This window comes from Nerophis lumbriciformis, linkage group LG02, assembly GCF_033978685.3.
Source record: "Nerophis lumbriciformis linkage group LG02, RoL_Nlum_v2.1, whole genome shotgun sequence".
Taxonomy (NCBI): Eukaryota; Metazoa; Chordata; class Actinopteri; order Syngnathiformes; family Syngnathidae; genus Nerophis; species Nerophis lumbriciformis.
The window spans coordinates 53848924-53870485 of NC_084549.2; the positions used below are offsets into that span (position 1 = coordinate 53848924).

The window sequence follows — 21562 nt, forward strand, 5'->3', positions numbered from 1 at the left end:
AGGGCCAACGCAGATAGACAGACAACATTCACACTCACATCCACACACTAGGGCCAATTTAGTGTTGCCAATCAACTTATCCCCAGGTGCATGTCTTTGGAGGTGGGAGGAAGCCGGAGTACCCGGAGGGAACCCACGCAGTCACGGGGAGGACATGCAAACTCCACACAGAAAGATCCCGAGCCCGGGATTGAACCCAAGACTACTCAGGACCTTCGTATTGTGAGGCAGATGCACTAACCCCTCTGCCACCGTGAAGCCCATCAACATAACAATAATAATCAAATAAATTACACATTAAACAACAAAATTAAAAACGTTAGCTGTCTATTGTCTCCAATCATATTTGCTTTTACCTGACTGTAAAATACATCGCATTAACCGGTATTTAAATAAATAAAAAGATTATAAAATGCTTATATTGTCTAAACATATTTGACTGTCTCCCCCAAAACACAAATAATACTAAATCCCAGAAATCAAGTATTGACCTATATATTATGTTTATAGTATTTGGGTACATATATTGAATTTTTTAAAATGTTTTGGCCTCTATTTTGCATGTAGGTAACTGAAAGAGTGTTGACTTGCACTGGAGTGGCTTAAGCATAGTTTCTAAACACAAATGGACAGTCCCACAGTAGAGGGCCTCACATATATCATATATTTAAGGACATGCACACATGTGAAAACTAACCTTTAGTGCAGGCACAAAGGCGGTCAGTCCCAGAGCAATAAGTAACAGAGACAAAGGGGTCAACCTCTTCCAATGAACCTTCTTTTTTTGGTGGTTCCACCTTAGTTAGAACTTCCAACGAGGACAAGTCCAGGATCATAATATTCCCAGCCTGTGTGGTGACCACCATGTGGCCAACACCATCTATCTCTGGTGTTTTGGACTCTTTAAGGCCTGAGCCAACGGTAGTGCTTGCAGCTGCAGCACATGCGCTGCGTGACAAAGGACCGTCAGAGCCTGTAAGGCCAGTTCCAAACTGTGATGTGCCATTTTTGGAACCAGAGGGAGTCTCCTCAGGAGTCTCCTCACTATCATCTTCCCGGCTATCAAGCAAATCTGGAGGAAGCAATATTAGTGAGGTAATTGCGTCACAGGGTTGACTTATCTGCTGCACTTTAACAGGTTCCTCATACAAGGTTACAATACGGGTAGAGTAGTTCAGTTCATATAGTACAAGATAGCCTCCTCCGCTCGGGCATGTTTGCTGCTGCTGCTGCTGCTGATGATCCCCTGAAGGTAGGATGAGTGTTGATTGAGGTGGTGTACTCTCTTGGTGGTTGTCTTCAACTCCATTGGCTACCGGATGTCGGGGCTCACCTTTCTGCTGGCTGCAGAGGGCAGAGTGCAGGCGGTTGAGATTGTTCAGAGCTTCAACTTGGTTTGTCGCACTCAGAGATTCAGCATTGCACGGTTGCAGCACGATGAGAAGATGGACGCCATCCAAGCATTGCGTTATCGAGTCCACGCAAAGATTCTCCTCTTCCAGTTGTTTGGGCAACTTCAAGCACTGCACTAGCGCTCCGGGTCGAGGCGGGGAAGAGGAAGTTGCCGCAGCTAATGTGCTCCATTTGTCCATCTGACCGTCAAAACCTGCCAGATTAGTTGCTGCGTCAGCAAACTGTTGAATGTACGTGATCGGAGGATCTTGGAGAAGAAGCTGCTCATGTGAGTCAAACTCCATCTCTATTATCTGTGGCACAGTAAAGCCCTCGTCATGGAGCCCCTTGCTCATCAGGTTGTTCATCTGAGCAAACACCTGCCCTGATGTCTTGTCATCAGTCTCTCTGATACTGTACAATAACAGCACAGGTATAGTCCGGTGCACAGGCGACAGAGAAGAGGAACTTGGAGGGTGAGAACCTACCAAATTAGAGAAGCCTTGCTCCGGAGCAGCAGTTTGTGAATTACAAGTGTCTATTTCCATGGGACCTTGGTCCTGAAGAGGCCCGTGTTGGAAGGGGTCAGGACCCTGAGTTCGACAGGAACTATTTGATACCCTGCGAGCTGAAGACGGGACAATGGCATTCGGGCCAGTCGTGGAGTTGCCAGATATTGAGCGGTAGGTGAGCAGGCCTCCAGCCAGCAAGCAGGGGAAAGGAATGTTATGGTGCTCCGGGACCTTGTCCTTTGCTTTGGCCTGGTTGTGGGCCTTGGCTCGATTCACTGAAGGTTTGGCACCCAGTTCTTCCAAGTCTTTGACTGTGTCCTTCAGCACACTTGCCACCACCGCCCACTGGAACGCCTCTGGTTGCTGAAGTACACTGAGCGCTGTCACTCCGAGGCTCACGTCCATGCTCTCCCACTGAGACGCTTGGCCTGAAACAGAGGTAACATAAAGTACCGTAAGTTCAAACACGCCTTACCGTTTAAACCACAGGTATCAAACTCAAGGCCTGGGGGCCAAATCTGGCCCGTCACATCATTGTATGTGGCCCACAAAAGCCAGGAAATAATGTTCAGTAAGAAATGCAATCTTTCTTGATCAATGAATTTAAATTTTGTCAACAAAAAAATGTATGCATGCAAATGCTTTTTTTTTAACATGATATTTGTTAAGCAACAAGCTATTCAAAGCTTTTATTGTCATTGAAACCCTTTTCAAATTAAATTCTATACTGGCCGAACTATAAAATCTGCTTGTCACTTTTGACTTCTGATTCCAAAGCAAATTTTCCATCAGTTTGTTGGTGAACAATAATAATAACCAAATAACGGGGTAATCGTGTAATAGGGACGTAACAATATAAATGGTTATTGTGACCAAAATACCATGGTTATCATTATCACTGTATTGTTGAATATGCTAAAAAAAAGTAGTCATACACACAATAAAATCTTTTAACCAATTTACATTTTTTTCATCATTTATTTATTTACCTTGTATTTATGATATCATTTAAGCTAGCTAGCAAAGACGATGCTTCTCTAGAAAATTAGGAGAATCACACAGTTTTTTTTATGTGTGGTACTGTACTCAATACCTATTTTACAATAACTAAAATTTGAAAAGGTAATACTAACCATCAGGAATTTTACCATGGTATGTCATTACACCGGTAATTGTTACATCCCTATTGTGTAATAATCAGTGCTTCCAGAATTTTGCTGGTTTTTTTAATTATTATTGCGGCCTAAAATGCCTGATTTCGCTGCAGCATTTTCAAAAAGTTGTGGCATAATCACCACCGGTGAAGCTGGGTGACATTTAAATGGTTAGACAGTTGTGCTGCTGGGACAACAAATTCAATATAAAAACATGCAGGGGGAATCGCATGGATTGGGCCAAGTTGCAAGGCTGCACATAATTTGCGGGGATTGGTTGAATTTGCGTGAATTGCAACATATCATGAAGCGGCCCTCTGGGGGCTTCCGTAAATGCGATGTGGCCCACGGTGAAAATAAGTTTGACGCCCCTGATTGAAGCCAACAAATGTTACCATTGAAGTCACTAAATGACGATATCAAATAAACTCATTATGTGTGTTTGTCATACCAGTTATTGACTCGGACCGGGAATGTTCATCACTGTCGGAGTCCTCCAACTGGTCATCACTAAAAGAAAATTAGTCATTAGTCAGGAAAACACCATAATAATAATGACACAAGACACATACAAAAGTGTGACTGACACAGATTTCAAAAGTTTGTATATGTTTAGTTTTTTTATATATACAAGTCTTAAATGCTGACAGTGTAGAGGAGCCTTCTGTAGCTTTACACAGTGACTCCAGTCAGTTAGCGTCCCCCGCAGAGAAAAGTAGTGTTATAAACATTGTCTGCCACTTATTTTGCATCCTAAATGTATTTTATTTATGATTTTTTTTTTTTTTTTTTTACATAAAGTGGCCACTAACATCAAAATTTGCTGCAACAATGCATGACGATACTAGATGGTATCTCAGTTGCCGTTATTTAATTGTTAAGATAAACTTGCTATGATATGAATTGCTTTCCTCCATAACATTTAGTTTAACGATTTAATAAATAACAGCAATTAATAATGACGCCTGCTTGCCGTTTACATAAACCTCCTACGGACGTCAGCATTTTGAATTTGCAAACCATCTCAGTATTTCAGCCAGTACATTTATTGGGTTATCTTGCATGTGTGATTAGGTAATAGAACTACAAATTATGCAGTTTTTCTTGCTTTTTGTAAACGGACATGCTGGCCTAATAATAAAAATTATGAACGCAGGCATAAATAACTAGAAAAGCACTCGGGAAGTGCAGCCCTTCACCAGGACTTATCTGCAACAGTAAAAAATTACTTTTAAAAATCCTTTATCCAGCTGGTGATCCAGATCACCCTTAAAATGTAATCACTTGTTCAATAATAAATGCGTTAACTATGAAAAACGGATGAATCTTTGTGAAAGCAAAAACAAACAAAAAAGTTTAAAGGTCTCTTTTTAAATTAAAAAAAAATCATTAAGAAAGGAAGCTGAATGGCCCACAGTATCAACGTCTGATCAAACAGCGGCAAACTTCTTTTTACAATTGCAGTTAATTTAATGCAACGTCAATGCAATGTTAACACAATTGCTTGCACAGTCAATTAAGCTTCAAAATGGTGCAACAGTTTGACTTAAACAGATTTGTTACAGGAAAACTAATTTGACACCAACAACAAAGTGTCATTCAGCCTGTCTGAGAGGATTGGGGTTGACTTTGGAAGTTCCACTGTCTGAATAAGGCTCACTATTAATAAATAGCATGTGGTTCTCACCTGTCTCCTTCCAGCTTGGGCAGGTCTGAGCAGGAGGAAGCTTCCTCCAGCCAGGCCAGAGTTGGTGGGCGAGACTCGGCGAGTGTCTGCTGGCTGTGCTCCCCACCACACAGAATCAGCTGCCTCAGGATGGCTGGGTCATACGGGTTAATATCAAACTTCAGATGTACCTGTTAAACCCACAATAACAATTTATTCATACGTCCCATCACTTTGATGACTCTACCGCTTTAAAAAAAGATAAACAGGTCAGGTGATACCAATGTTTGATCTCACCTTCATCATTTTCGAGACATCCCAAATACATAGCTTGCCCCTCTTTGTTGCGACAGCCAGAAACTGCGGGCAGCTGCCAAAACCGTAGCAGGCTATTTTGTCCGAACAGTCAGGACTGTTGGGATACTGGGCAGGACTAGTTGCCAGTGTCACTGACAAAGGAACATTTTGTGTATGTTCTCCCTTTACAAACGGACAGTTGGGGGAATGTCGCTCATGTTCAGACCTTGGGGATGGTGGAGAAATAATCAATATGGATGACATTTGTACACACGCGTGCACGAAAACAACACTTCAAAACGACATTTCTAACTAAGCTTTCTAGGAAACCATCTTCACTCACCACGGCTCATCTGTAGGTTCCCAACATACCAGACACACACTGCAAGTGAAACACATGGCTCGGTCATCCCCTGTTGAGGCAGGCTATGGGAGAAGATGAAAGGTGAACATTATTCTAATCACTTGCACTATCAATCATGCATTTTACATACTAGTGGTACCTGATGTCAGTATATTTTCTATTCAGGTGGTACAGTGTTCCCTCACCACCTTGTGGTTCACTTACTATGGTCTCAGTGTATCGCAGACTTTTAAATTGTAAATATTCATATACCGGTACATGTATTACAACATGCATTTGATATTACCAGCAGTCTAACACATGGAGCAATTAAGTCTTGCCCACGTGACATGGTACATGGCACACTACTGGCTGATGGCGGACCAATCACAGAGCCCTTTGTCCTGTCTTGGCAGCTGATTGGCTCCGCTACATTGCATCTCTTCTCTCCTTCAGTTCTATGTACTGTCACTGTGTGTCTTTGTTGCACTGTTTTTCTGGTAACAATTGAATTTTATTGAATCGCTGCAATGTTGTCCAAACGTTCTGCGCCTTCTAAGGCTTCTAGCACAGAACCCAAGCCACAGATTAAGCTGCTTATGATCTGAGAGATGCTGAATCTCCTCAATGTTATGCTAAAATAAGGTACGATTATTTGATACACTGCCGATTTTGCATGGAGAGGTATGCAATTAGTTTCATAGATGTACTAATTGTGAAACAAAATCTAAAAAAAATAATCTAAATTATCACATTGTATGATTTATAAGTAATTGATATTCATTTTATTGCGTGAAATAAGTATTTGATACATTATAAAAACAATACTTAATAATTGGCAAGAAACCAATGTTTGCAAATACAAAGATTGAGCGTTTTCTATAGTTGTTGACCAGGTTTGCACACACTGCAGCAGGGATTTTGGCCCACTCCACCATACAGATCTTCTCCGTATCCTTCAGGTTTTGGAGCTGTCGTGGAGCAACACAGACTTTTAGCTCCCAACAAACATTTTGTGTTGGGTTCTGGTTTGGAGATTGGCTAAGTCACTTTCAAGGCCTTGAGATGCTCCTCAATTGCCCTCCTTGTGTGTTTCGGGTTCGTGTCATGCTGGCAAAACTGAGCCATTACCCAACTTCAATAATTTCATTGAGGGAAAGAGGTTGTTTGCCAAGGTCATGTGACACATGGCACCTTCCATTCTCCCCTCAATACGTAATGTTTTGGTTCGTTTTTGCGCCTGATAAAATTCCAGAGTATTAAGGATATCAACATCAACACCCTCCGTCACAATATTGACAATATTCCTTCCCTGGACCATCTCTCCTCCCCAGATGAACTGGTAACACACTACAATAAAGAATTAAGTAGCATTTTAAATTCACTTGCGCCAGTAAAATCCCTGTCGCTTTCCTTAACTACAACTGCTCCCTGGTACACCCCCAAGCTCCGGAAATGATAGACTAAATGTTGCAAGCTTGAGCAAATCCATAAAAGACCGGTCTCACCATCCACAAGTAAATGCACAAAAATGACTATCACCCAACCCAAATCACATGATTAGTCCAGCCTGTGCTAACGATGGCCACACCAAGATGCTCTTGTCAATATTTATTAAAAATTTTCAACTTCAGGACTCCCTACCCCCTATCTGTACTCAGCTGACACCTGCAACTCCATAATTGTCTTTTGTACTGAAAAAATTATAAATATTCACAAACAACTTTGCTCCACTTCTGTGCCTCTCTGCTCACCTGAACCTTCACCACACAGTCAACCATTTTCCATTTGTGTACTGCCCACTCTATGAGAAATTTCTGACCTAATCAATAAATCCAAGCCCTTCACATATCAGTTAGATCCCCTACACTCGACCCTGGTCAAAGGATGCCTCTCTTCTCTGCTTCCCCTCATCTTTGCTATTATTCACTCTTCACTTCCCAATGGTATTGTTACACTTTTTAAAATAGCAGCTGTCTCTCAAATTTTGAAGAAACACGGTTCAGATCCCAACAATTGCAAGAACCTCCGTCCCATTTCCAATCTACCTTTTATCTCAAAAACCTTGAAAAAAAACTGTCGCATCCCAATTCCACCCCCTCTATGAACCATTCCAGTCTGGACGTCGCCCCTGTCACAGTACAAACAATGCCCTGTTAAAAATCACCAACAAACTTCTCACTGCAGTTGATTCTGGACTTCTCTCCATTCTCATCCTCCTGGACCTGGGTGCAGCCTTTGACACCATCTCTCATCCAATCCTCCTCAATAGACTCTCATCCATTGGCATCATCAACACCCCCCTGGACTGGTTCCACTCATACCTGACAGGCCGCACTCAGTTCATACAGCTCAAATCCTTTAAACTTGATATTTCTGCAATCACAACAGGTGTTCAACAAGGATTATGTCTTGGGCCCACTTATCTTCATCACTTACCTTCTCCCCTCTGGCCATAACTTCCATAAATTTAACATTCACTTTCAAAGCTACACTAATGACACCCAGCTCTACCTCTACACCAAGCCCAATGCCACACGTCCACCCTCCTCCCTCACCTCCTGCTTATTTGAAATAAAATCCTAGTTCACCTAAAACTTCCTCAAATTAAACAATAATAAAACCCAAATAATTCTCATCGGTACAAAATCCACACTTTCGAAAATCAACAGTTTCTCCCTAACTAACGACAACTCACCTGTGATCCCGTCCACAGGTTAAGAGTCTGGGTCTCATCTCTTACTGTCCATGCTGCCTCCATCCTTGTTCACTGTCTGGTCACCTCCCGCATCGATTACTGTGACTCCCTTCTCTTTGACCTCCCCCAGAAGTCCCTCTACAGGCTCCAACTGGTCCATAACTCTGCTGCCCGGATCATAACCAAAACCCCCTCATTCTATCACATCACACCCATCCAACAAAAACTTCACAGTCTCCCAGTCAGGCAAAGAATTAACTACAAAATCCTTCTCTTTACCTTTAAGGCCATCCACAACTTCACCCCTCCTTATTTGTCAGACCTTCTCCACATCGTTACTCCAGCACGCTCCCTCAGATCCTCCTCTTCCATACACCTTGCTGTGCCATCAACCCACCTCATCACAATAGGGAGCAGAGTGAGTGAGAACTCAGTCACTCTGCTCCCATTATTTAATTATTTCATGTGTACATTCTGATTTTATCCTGAAATGTATTATTATTACCTCTGCCTTCATATTCAATAGTAAAGTGCAACTTTATTTTTAATACTTATAATGTTGCTATTTTATTTATTGTTTTGCTTGTGTATATTAACCACCCCCAACCCCAAAAACATAAGTTATTGCTTTTGGTTGTGATTTTTATTCAAGGGCAACATTTTGCTAACAGACAAAGTATATGTTATTGTTATTTGTTTCATTTAACTTGAAGATATAAACTTTTACATTCAAATTACAACATTAAAATATACGAGAAATACACTACATGCATTATTATTACGTATTATCATTATATCAGTGGTTAATTTGGTCTCAAAAAAATAATGGCAATAATATTGTTTATCAGCAATAATTTGGAGGTCAATTTATCGTCGAGCAAAATTTGTTATTGGCCAAGGTCTATATATGGGAGATAGGTGGGTTGCAGACTACCTCCTCTGTTCTGGGATGGTTTTTCAACCTTGACGAAGATTGCTTCCCTCACTCCTCTTTTGAACCATCTGTCCTCTCTGTCCAGAATCTGTAAATTTTTTTCCTCAAAAAGGACTGCTGTTTTCCTTGAGGTGCAGGTAAACAGTTATTTCATTGTTATTTCATATTTCAAATTTTCTTCCTCAGCCACTCTGTCCTTGTTACTTCTATAACTGGATGCACTTTTCATAAAGGACCAGCTCGGGTAACCACAGGTTTTGAGGGCTTCCCTAAAATGCTTATGTTCTTTCTCTTTGGCCTGTGGGCTGGTGGGAACTTTATTAGTTCTATTTTGTAGGGTACTGATAGCACCCAGTTTGTGCTCCAGTGGGTAGTGCGAGTCAAAAAGTAGGTATTGATCAATATGTGGGTTTTCGGTACACCCCAACATGGAAGCCCCTGTCCTTTCCAATGTAGACATCACAGTCCAAAAAAGGCTTTGACACACTCAAATGAGAACTTGTCCACTGAGGTAAAGTGGTGGATCAAGCATTGTACTTCTTGGCTGCTGATGTTTACCCACGTGTCATTCACATACTGTATCTGTATAAATGACTTGGTGCTGTACCCTTAAAAGAACTCAGGGCTCTCTTTTCCATGTCCTCCATGTAAAGGTTTGCCACAATTGTAGCAAAAATACATAGTACTAAGGTAATGTTACAGCAAAAGGCATATCTGTTCCCGGTTTCGTGTGGATTTATCCTGTAAGGTGTGATCACATAGACGTTGCCTCCTGCATCCTGGGTTGCAATACAGGTTAACAAGGAGGTGACATCGAATAAAACCATGGTTTCATTGTTGTCCAAATTTAAGTCTCGGACCTTTGCCACAAAGTCCATGGAGTTTTGGACATGATGTGGTGTTTTGCCAAACAAAGGTGCTAAAATGTTGGCCACATACTTAGTAATATTGTATGTCACAGAGTTAATGTTGCTGACCATAAATACCATGGATGGTTGGTCTTTTGTGGGTATTATCTGTAATAAAGTGCATGGCTTATAGTTTCTGACTCCTGTAACGTGTGTAGGTACTCAATGATTTTCCTCTTGTACCCACTGGTCGGGTACCTTTTGAGTATTTCAAATGTATTAGTGTCTTTGAAAAGTGTAAGAAATGTGTTCTGGTAATCAATTGTGTTGAGAATTACTGTGCATCTCTCTTTGTCTGCTGGGAGACTATTTGTCTGCTTTTTATCCTTGCTCAGTGATGTTACTGCTTTCTTCTCCTCATAGGTGAGGTTTGGGGATTAGGGCTTTGATCCTGTTGCTTAGTCAAGGCAAAGCTCAACCCTTTAACCAGTACATCTTTTGCTGGTTGGGTTAGATTTCTGCTGGACAAATCATTTACCCATCTATTGTATGATTCATTACCGATTGAGTTCCCAGTTTTTTGCCTCCAAGTATGTACTTATGTGGAGGTGTTATAACTGAATTGTAATCTCTGAAACATTCTTGTTTGTCTTACTTTGGGTTTGATTTCATGTGAAAGTTGGGCTTTGGTTGTGAAGGTAGTAACCCCTACTGTGAATGAGGGAACACTGTATAACACAAACAGTGAGGGAACACTGTATAACACAAACAGTCCTTTAAGTAACAAACGGCAACACAGACAGCTACATTGTTTCCTTAGTGATGATCTCTGAGAACGTACCTGGTGGTAAAACCCTGCCTGGGCCATTGGATCAGGCTGAGCCCACCGGTAACCAGCATGTGGCCACGATGTAAACGTCTCCCTCCTGTTGGCCTCACTGTACATTAAAGATCTGTAGAGAACAATACAACAAAAAGAATGAGAACAACATACAGGGAGGAAAGAAGTATTAGAGGGTGTATATGTACAGTATATATCTGAACCTGAATGTATCATTTACACCATAGGTAAATTAGTCAAAATAAATCTAACTTTTGCATACATTTTGTTAATTTGTTTACGAAAGTCCTTGAAATTGGATACTTTACAGTAATTCCACTGTGGAAAAACAGTGGTTCAAATAAATCACCATTAAGGGCCCACAAGTGACATGACATTCATTCCTACGATATTAGAAAGTCAACTTCTGGACCTGAACTGTGCATAATACATAATTACTTATTTTGCAGATTATTCACCTATCTACAGAGCGCCCAGGGCCCACGCCGAGTTCAGGTCGGGCGCTTGACAAGAGGTAGGAGAGTCTGTCCATGATGGATGAGGCCACAGACAATGCAGCTATGTTCTGGTTGATCTTCTTCAGCTCACTGACAATGGCACTAGCAACCAGCTTCAGTATGTGGTGAGGAAGTTGGAAGGTTACCGTTGCCCACTGAGAAGAGTATCAGCAAAAAGAAGACACAATTTTATCTTAAGTTACACACAGGCGTGAAACGTAACAGCGGACGGTCTTTCACATTTAAATTCCAGCAAAGTGAGGCCTTTCAAGGCATGTGTACAATAATGACACAGCCATAAAGATTACTGCAAACAGATAATGACTTGCATCTGCTATGACATATATACAATACTTATACAGAGTTCAATGGTTCCACTGCTGGTATTTTACTATGAAGCACTGAAGCAAATACCAGTCTGTTCATTGCAGCCTAAAATGCTCTTTGAGAAAGTTGTTTTGAGGTTTATATTTTTCAATAACATTAAATCAACTTGTGATGTAATGAATTTTCTATCAGGGCTTTAACCAATAAATAATTAAAATGAAAGAAACTAACCATTCGTGGTGTCTGCAACTTTTGGTCTCGAGAGCATACCTCAAGTTATGATAAATGATAAATGGGTTTTACTTGTATAGCGCTTTTCTACCTTCAAGGTACTCAAAGCGCTTTGACACTACTTCCACATTTACCCATTCACACACACATTCACACACTGATGGAGGGAGCTGCCATGCAAGGCGCTAACCAGCACCCATCAGGAGCAAGGGTGAAGTGTCTTGCTCAGGACACAACGGACATGACGAGGTTGGTACTAGGTGGGGATTGAACCAGGGACCCTCGGGTTGCGCACGGCCACTCTTCCACTGCGCCACGCCGTGGAAGAGGACCCTCGGGTTGCGCCAAGTTGCAGACATTCTCCATGATTATTTTATACTTGAAAAGTGTTTGTCCAACACATTTAACCCAGCACGTTAAGAGAATTTGTGAACTGTTCAAAGAGATCTTAAGCGCTAATTTTTGTTGTTAAATGAGAGATTAGGGCTGCTAAACCTGGGCCGATATCTGAAAAATCGATTAATCGAACGATAAATGAGAATGAACTCAATAACTTTGACAGTCTCAATAAATCACAATGGCATGCGTGTTTACGGGATGCAAGAGCAGTCACTCTTTGCATCAGTTTCAGCAGCTGCTGGCATTCGTACTAGAGCTGGGCAATAAAACGATATCAATATATATCACAATAGACATGTAATCCTTATCAATAAAAAAAGTATTCAATAATTAACTTGTATTCATAGTCAGAAGAAACCGGAAGTTGCGAAGGTTGGTTGCATGAACAAAGGCACTGACACTCTAGTAAACAAGCAACACAGGAAATGATCAGTGGAGTGACACGCTAACAGCCAATCAGGTAACCGTATAAACTATCATGTTTGGTTGCGCCATCTTGTTGTTTTGCAGTTGATTCTTGAGTCAGAAAATAAACTAATAATGAGTGCTGCAGAGAGTAAAGAAATTGTCGATAAAACAGGAAGTCACCTCGACAGAAAATACTTCTCCGGTTTCTCTACATTCACATGTTCACACTTTGCATTAATTTGGTTACACTTTATTAAGCGTTCCTTATTTTTGCACCTTCATTTTAAGTGGTAATTGTTAAGTGTTCAATGTGATTTTAGAATTTTGTTTAAATTGATTGTTTTCCATGCTGGAAAATGAAATCATCATCTCCATAGAGCTTTTCAACAGATGGAAGCATGTAGTGCTCTAAAATCTCTTGGTACACAGCTGCATTGACTCTGGACTTGATGAAACACAGTGGACCAACACCAGCAGCTGACATGGCTCCCCAAACCATTGCTGACTGTGGGAACTTCACACTGGATTTCAAGCAACTTGGAGTTTGCTCTTCTCCAGCCTTCCTCCAGACTCTAGCGCCTTGACTTCCAAATGAAATACAAAACTTGCTTTCGTCTACACTACATGTCGCACTACATGCTTCCATCTGTTGAAAAGCTCTATGGAGATGATGATTTCATTTTCTAGCATGATCTGGCACCTGCCCACAGTGCCAAAACCACCAGTAACTGGTGTACTGACCATGGCATTACTGTCCTCGATTGGCCTGCCAACTCCCCTGACCTGAACCCCATAGAGAATGTGTGGGGTATTGTGAAGAAGAAGCTGAAAGACACCAGAACCAATAATGCAAATAAGCTAAGGGCCACTACTGAAGCATCCTGGGCATCCATAACACCTCAGCAATGCCAAAGGCTGATTGCCTCCATGCCACGCCGTATTGATGCAGTAATCCGTGCAAAAGGATTCCCAACCAAGTACTGAGTGCATTAATTGACATTTTCAAATGTTTGATTTTGTTTTGCTATTATAAATATTTTTTTTTACTTGGTCTGAGGAAATATTCTACTTTTTTGAGATGGGATTTTTGAGTTTTCTTACGCTGTATGCCATAATCAGCAATTTTAAAATAATAAAAGGCTTGCAATATTTCAGTTGATGTGTAATGAATCCAGATTGTATGACTTTTTTTTTTTTTTTTTTTTTTTTTTAAATTTCATCACAGAAAATAAATAACTTTATCAAAATATTCTAATTTTCTGAGACAGTCCTGTATATATATGTGATGGTGGGGGCGTGGTCTATATGACATCATATATATGATGTCATGATCATTTTGATTTGCTTTAAAAAGGCTAAACAAATGTGTTATGTATATTCAAAAACAAATGTTATTAGTTAATACCATTAAGAATATTAATAATAACATGCTTTTTTTATATTATCACAATCACAATCAGCTTTATTGGCCAATAAGTTTTACACACAAGGAATTTGACTTGGTAGGCTGTGCTCATTGTTCAATGTAAATCCAATTCTTGCTGCTTATTGAAAAAGGTTACACAGGCTACACTATATTTTGCCCTCTCTGAATGTTGCAATTGATTTTGCCAAAAATGTCAACAGTCCGTGGGAAAAAAACTCGAGTTGTTCTGTTGATATTCTCCACAATGAAGTCACTGTAAAAATAAGCACACTCAGGAAAGTACGTACGTACCTACCTACGTACGCAAAAAATAAAGCGATGAGAAACATTTTTATTATATTTTTCAAACTTATAATAATAGTAATAATAATAATAACAGACAATATACAGTAAATCCATTCATACAATAACAACACTTTAATTTGTTTTTAAGTAACAAAAAAATTAAATTAAAAAAAATATATTTTGAAGGTGTGGCGGCATTTATCTTGCCGTGGCATTGCACCAAGATCAACTACATGTAGGGGAAACCCTGAATATGTTTTTCTTCTGGTCTTTATTTTGTCATAAATACATAAATAACTATAAATATCAACCGATATAAAATAACTTTAATCCTGATAAAGTTTTCAGCCATATCGCCCAGCCCTAATTTGTACTATAGCGTAATGAAATGAAGGGTGTGACGCCTCTTGTCAGTCATTCAGTGTCTTTGTCGCTTTAATGCACACAGAGCAAAAAGTAAGCCTGTGAGGACCAACGCAACAGTAGCGATAGTAGAAATATGGAGAAAACAGATGGTAGCAAAACAAAATGCGACGGCACCAGTTAGGGAATATTTAATTTTTAAACCTTTGGGATTGGATCAAGATGAGCCTATCAAGACTGAGAAGACAGTTTGCAAAAGCTGCGGGAGAATGGTGCAAACAAAAAAATTAATTGGAAAAACTTGCATGCCCACTTGAAACACAACCACCCGACTTAGTATTTCCAACTGGTAAAAGATGTGCACATGAAGATGCAGAGCCTTAGTCCCGACAGTCCACACTCACTGAGGCGTTTGGTGAACAAAGTGTGGTTCATTACATCGCCAAAGAAATGCTGCGCTCTAATACGGTTGCAAAACTCGCATTTCAAAAAATGCTGCCGTTTGATAGAAATGTGTCATGTTGTTGTTTCCCACTTGGAATCTGCCAGACTAAAGTTATTTGCATATGGCTTGTTAATACATGTGCTTATACTGTAGTGTTTATATTCTTACTGTCTGTCTGTCGCGGAGGCAGAATGTCTACGAAATATATTGGAGATATACACGCGGTCTACAAAATGTGCAATGTGCAAATACTAAGAGGACAGTGGCTTTATTTTAAGGACAGAAAGTAAAGCCGGAGAAGCAGCAGCGCAAAGAAAGTGTTGTTACGGTTGTTGCAGCTCTCACTGTTCGTAGCTAACGTCAAGCGACAGAAGTGGAGAGTTCCAATAACACCAGAAAAAGATGCTAGATTTGTTGCTAGTCATTGTTTATAAAGAAAAGGTCACCAAAATATTGGGAGAAGTCTCTAGAAACATGAAAAATTCACAACAAAGTTCAGCCTGTGTTACATTGTACAATAAGCAGAAACAATAGAAAAAAAGAGCAAAACCATATATGATGAGGAAAAAAATATTTACCAATTACTAATAACACCGAATTTATTTTTTTTAAATGTATGAATACATTTTTTTTAGCCATTTCAAAGAAAATATATGCATCAGCCCCGATATAAAAATAATATGACATCATATTGACCATGGTGAAACCCTTTTATCACACTTCAACATCTTTGTTATGTAAATACTGCCACTTTGCTAGGTTTCGATCCTTGTACAGTTGTTTGTCATGGTTTGGCATCTTTTAATAAAGACTTGTCGTTGTCCCGGATCTTTTTCATGATCATTTCACACACTTTCACGGCAATGTTTACAAACGCTGTACAGGTACTTTAGTTCCGTTTTGTAGTTATGAATAGCACCCTCAAAATTTGAAACATTTGAAAGCCAGATAGAACTGTATTTGTTTTGAATAAAAATAACAATAATATATTTTAAAACAGTAATATTTAAGACATTTAATGAGATTGTAATTGAATTTAAGACATTTTAAGGCTTAAAATTCTAATTATTGGATTTTAGTCTTTTTAAAAGGGGCCGTATTATGCAAAACCAACTTTTCTTACCTTTTACTACAACATGGCCTTTTACCTGACATGTTCCCTGGTACCTGTTTTTGTGTATTTGGGATCCCAGTAACTACCGAAAATGCGAAATCAAACAATGGAGGCATGGCAGAGATATTTATAAAACAATCTTGCTTAAAACAAACTGTTCGAAATTTTTTCTTGAGTGATGTATTTTGACTTAGTTTTGTCAGTGGATATCTACACATAGGGTAGAGGTTTACCCCAAGAGCTCTACGCGAGTCTGCCATTTTTATATAGTTGTAGTCCGAAGCTCTAGTCAATAAATTTCTTATTTTCCTCAATCCTTTTGTTGTGGGGCAGACTGGCTCGTACATGCATATGCATGATAACATCTTTTACCGCTGCCATTTCTAATAAAAAAGTAGTGTATAAATCTAACTTTTATCTGTCAGTAGACTCGAAATAGAAGCACTAAAAAATACAACATGGCTGACAGGGGTGGAGACGCAGTCTAAGGGGGCTTGGCCTCGCGGAGGATTTCAACACATAAATAAGAAAGTCTACGAAACTGCGCAATATATGAAGACAGTCAGAAAGCGGATTGAAGATGGTCTGTAGATCATCATCTATGCAAAATTTTTACAAAATACCCACCATTACATGTTATGTTGACACAATAAGATGTTTTGGACAAAGTTGTCAGGCTGAGCATAATTTGCTGAGATTCGTTGAATTTGTGTGAAATGTCACAATCGCAACATCTAGGAGAGACTGCGATACAATACTGTACATCAGTGACAAACGTGCTCAACACATATTGCACGCATTACAGAATAAACAACTATGCTTCAATTTATAAATGATCCACTCCTCTGGATTGGCAAAACTTTGACTGACATGCTGCAAACACTGCTCATGAAGAAACATCTTTAACATGCCAGAGCTGGAAGCGGAGTAAAACTGTCGGACTGACCTTGGCCACTTTGTGATTGGCTGCTGTCTCATGTGAGGTATTTTTCAGGCCCTCTTTAAGCTGTACAATAAAGAGTTCGTAGCCCTTTGTGGTGGACACGTCTATCTTCTCCTGACAGGCTGACAGCAACTGTTGGGCCTGAGAAAACAGATTTATTGGTCAACATTTAGCAGATGTAATAATGTATCATGAGTCTTTCCCAACCGCACTCGAGCAGAAGGCAGTGTACACCCTGGACAAGTTTCTTTTAAATACAGCCCTGTGATGAGGTGGCGACTTGTCCAGGATGTACCCCGCCTTCCGCCTGAATGCAGCTGAGATAGGATCCAGCACCTCCCGCGACCCTGAGAGGGACAAGCGGATGGATGGATGCTCAAATCAATCCAATGTACATCAAGATATGATTAGGGATGTCAAACATATTTAATCACAATTAATCATGAACAAATTTTATTACATGGCTAACGGGGCAGAGACGCAGTCAGAGCCAACTGGAAGGGGCAAGAGGAGGAAGTTATTTGCATGCAAGTAATGCTGCGTTCAATTTACATCGAAGTTGGAAGTCGGAGCTGGGAATGACGTCACACCCGCTTTGCAAGCGTTCCAGTTAAAGGTCGGAAATAAAGGCCATGTCCACACGAACAAGGAGAGTTTGAAAAACACATATTTGGGGTTAAACAATCTCCATCCAAAAAAGTGTAGTTTCAAAAGTGTCTATGTCAACACTCAAACGCATACACTTGCTGTGATGCACATTTTGTCTAATCAGAAGCCTGAAAAAAGCAGCAGCATCTGACTTGGTGGCATTACACCTTTATTAGCCTGCACGTACACAGAGTTCTGGGAACATTATGAATCCTTTTTTTTTTTAAAGTGTTTAAAGCGCTGCTGAAACCCAACACACATAGAATTATAACACGTTTAATCCGCAACATGGTGATGTAATACATGTACAGTGAAGTGTACATTATTTCTAAAATCAGCACACACACGAACCGTAGGAACCCTTTTGCATGTTTAAGTGCCTATATAAAGCGCACGAACGTGTGTGTGCCGCTACAAACCTCTTGTGGAACATTAAACATACGTTTCTTATTGCGCTCGAAGAGTTTTGGCCTTAAATAAAATAGTGAACATACTAGACAACTTGTCTTTTAGTAGTATGTAAGCAAACAAAGGCTTTTAATTTGGCTGCTGACATATGCAGTAAAATATTGTGTCATTTCTCATTCTATTATTTCGTCAAAATTATGAATGATAAGCGGTAGAAAATGGATTATTAATCTACTTGTTCATTTACTGTTAATGTCTGCTTATTTTCCGTTTCAACACACTTCTTTTAAAATGTAATGAACACTCATTCTTCTGTTGTTTGGATGCTTGACATTAGTTTTGGAAGATAACACAAATTTGGGTATCGATCCTATACCAAGTATTTACAGGGTCATATTTAAAGTCCTCATGTGTCCAGAGACTTATTTCCTGAGTTTATAAACATAATATAAATAAAAAAATAAAAAAATATTTTGTGACAATAAAAAAATGTCAATGTAATCATCTTTTGTACTTGGTATCATAACAGTGGATGTCAGGTGTAGATCCACCCATTGGCATTTGTTTACATTCAGGAGAGCTATCTTGTTGTTAGCGGTGAGCTATGGCAGTGGTTCTCAAATGGGGGTACGCGTACCCCTGGGGGTACTTGAAGGTATGCCAAGGGGTACGTGAGATTTCTTTTTAAATACTCCAAAAATAGCAACAATTCAAAAATCCTTTATAAATATATTTATTGAATAATACTTCAACAAAATATGACTGTAAGTTCATAAACTGAACATCAAATCAAGTAGGCTATTCCATTAATTACAATGCAACAATGCAACAATGCAATATTCAGTGTTGACAGCTAGATTTTTTGTGGACATGTTCCATAAATATTGATGTTAAAGATTTCTTTTTTTGTAAAGAAATGTTTAGAATTAAGTTCATGAATCCAGATGGATCTCTATTATAATCCCCAAAGAGGGCACTTTAAGTTGATGATTACTTCTATGTGTAGAAATCTTCATTTATAATTGAATCACTTGTTTATTTTTCAACAAGTTTTTAGTTATTTTTATATCTTTTTTTCCAAATAGTTCAAGAAAGACCACTACAAATGAGCAATATTTTGCACTGTTATACAATTTAATAAATCAGAAACTGATGACATAGTGCTGTATTTTACTTCTTTATCTCTTTTTTTCAACCAAAAATGCTTTGCTCTGATTAAGGGGTACTTGAATTAAAAAAAGGTTCACAGGGGGTACATCACTGAAAAAAGGTTGAGAACCACTGAGCTATGGTATCCTCCTACGGTGTTTATTGAAACATGTTTAGCTATTCCTTATCCTGCAGGGATGATACTAGTAAGAAACGTACTTTATTTGTCGCCATGGAGGCGAGGATTAGTGGTTTAGAAGTAGATAAAACACTGCAGACTGCGGATGGACTTTAGCCGCATTTCAATGTTTATAGCTTCAACTTTATGGTTAGTTTTAAGCCAATATGCGTCCATTCTCCCTCTTCTGTCTATACACTGTGTCTGCTTGTAAGTACTCTGCGCGTGTGCATTGCCGAACACGCTCCTCTGCTCATAAAACTAGCAATTTCACGACATGACAAAGGTGCGCCATCATGACCGTAAAAAAAAGAAAAAAAAGGAAACTGGTATTTTTCGGAAGCAGTATTACCGTTTTTATTTCATTAGTACCGCGGTACTTTATTAGTACCGGTATACCATACAACCCTATTCCACGTTCACACAAAAAGACTCCGTTTACGCTCCTGATGTGTCTTTCTCTTTCTCTACATGCGCGACGTTGCACCCTTTTGGCACTTTTGATCAGGCATTGAATACCCGGCCCAGAATCTCCTGTCCTTTCTGATTGGTCATTTTAAACGCCTACTGTCTCCTGGTCAGAGCCAATCCGAGGCGAAGTAAGGCGGGTCATTGTGGCAGGAAGATTTATGTGAAAATTGAGAATCCCCATCATCAACTCAGTGGAAAATGAAGTGAGTTGAGCAACAGACATCAGACAACATTGAAATATACAGTATGTCTGTTCCTCAACTTGACTCATTTTCCTCACACATATCCTCCAGAAATGATGACCCGCCTTACTTTGCCTGGGATTGGCTCTGACCAGGAGACAGTAGGCGTTTAAAGTGACCAATCAGAGAAGAGGGGAGTTGGTAGGCCATGTATTCAATGCCTGACCCTAAGTGCCAAAAGGGTGGAACGTCATGCGTGTAGAGAAAGAGAAAGACGCATAACGAGTGCAAAAAGGGGCAGTACAAGCGTGCATAGAAAGGCTGCGCCAGCGTAAAATGAGTGCGAGGGCACCCAGGGTGTGTTTTTTTACGCGCAATAATTTTGGCACGGTTCTGACGCCATAGTAGGCTTTCCTGTTTTTCCAGCCTGCGAAAGCAGCATTTTGGAAACAAAGGTGTTCTCCTCTAGATCCCGAGCACCATGTACAATGAAAGTGAGTAATGTGCCACATTGATAAGTCCCTTCGGTCGCCATTGATCACCACAACTAGCTGGGAAGCCAAAGAGTTTGACCAGAAAACAGTTTGACCACTGTCCTCAAGCGATTTGGCAGGGAATTGCAAATTACGGGGCCAAACGAACACCTGTGAAAAGACAGCTTTGGAGGGTATGGCATAGTGACTGCACAGGAGCATAATCTTAGCCTTCGTCTGCATCCTCTCAATCCATGGTGTGTGGACACAAACACTGGTTGTCCAGCAGTTAGCAGTTCATGAGTGGCTTGAGTCTCGGTGGTTCCTGAAGCTGATTTTCTTTCACTTTATTTAGTATTGGTTAATCAAATAACTGCGGTTACACATCTCTCCTTATGCTGTAGACAATCATGATCACTGACAAAAAGTGTATATATTTGAGACTGTACTGTCTGTATGTATAGGTGTTTTTAATCTTGGATTAAAGAAAATCAAACATTTAATAAAACATGTGCACTCAATACTAAGTTTTACACTGTATAATCATTCCAGCTAAGAAAAAATGTTGATAATAATCATTAAATGCTTTTCATAATGATGATGGTTGATGCCCATGATGAGTGTTTGTAAGCTCGATCACAAGTGTACTCCATATTACTACCTCAGTAACAGGAAGCTCCATCTGAACCAGATCCTCAGGTTTGGCAACTGGTGGTTGGAGGGCTGTGTCCAACAGCAGGATGCCATTCAGGTCCTTCCTGCATCCCACTGCATAGTCGTCAACAAAAAGCACCTTATCCACGGCAGGAAAGTACTGACAGTGGACACGGCCACCGGGTTTAACTGTGAAGAAAACACAATCACATCAGATCTAACAATTGTGGCAACAGTTGGAGAGTAACATACTGAACTCGGGTAAGGCAATACAAG

The 21562-nt window shown here is 39.9% G+C and overlaps 1 protein-coding gene across 3 annotated transcripts in view; it reads right to left on the reverse strand.

The window, feature by feature from the left end:
- The window catches only part of birc6 (baculoviral IAP repeat containing 6), a 195409-nt gene that overhangs the window by 142017 nt on the left and 31830 nt on the right, over positions 1 to 21562 (reverse strand). For all 3 annotated transcript variants that reach the window (XM_061964628.2, XM_061964627.2, XM_061964626.2), the window contains exons 2-10: positions 21294 to 21475; positions 17127 to 17264; positions 11144 to 11337; positions 10686 to 10797; positions 5365 to 5447; positions 5022 to 5247; positions 4746 to 4915; positions 3510 to 3568; positions 698 to 2332 (exon numbers count right to left, since the gene is read on the reverse strand). In XM_061964628.2, the coding sequence (XP_061820612.2) occupies positions 698 to 2332; positions 3510 to 3568; positions 4746 to 4915; positions 5022 to 5247; positions 5365 to 5447; positions 10686 to 10797; positions 11144 to 11337; positions 17127 to 17264; positions 21294 to 21475 (2799 nt within the window). The remainder of the gene's footprint in view (positions 1 to 697; positions 2333 to 3509; positions 3569 to 4745; positions 4916 to 5021; positions 5248 to 5364; positions 5448 to 10685; positions 10798 to 11143; positions 11338 to 17126; positions 17265 to 21293; positions 21476 to 21562) is intronic.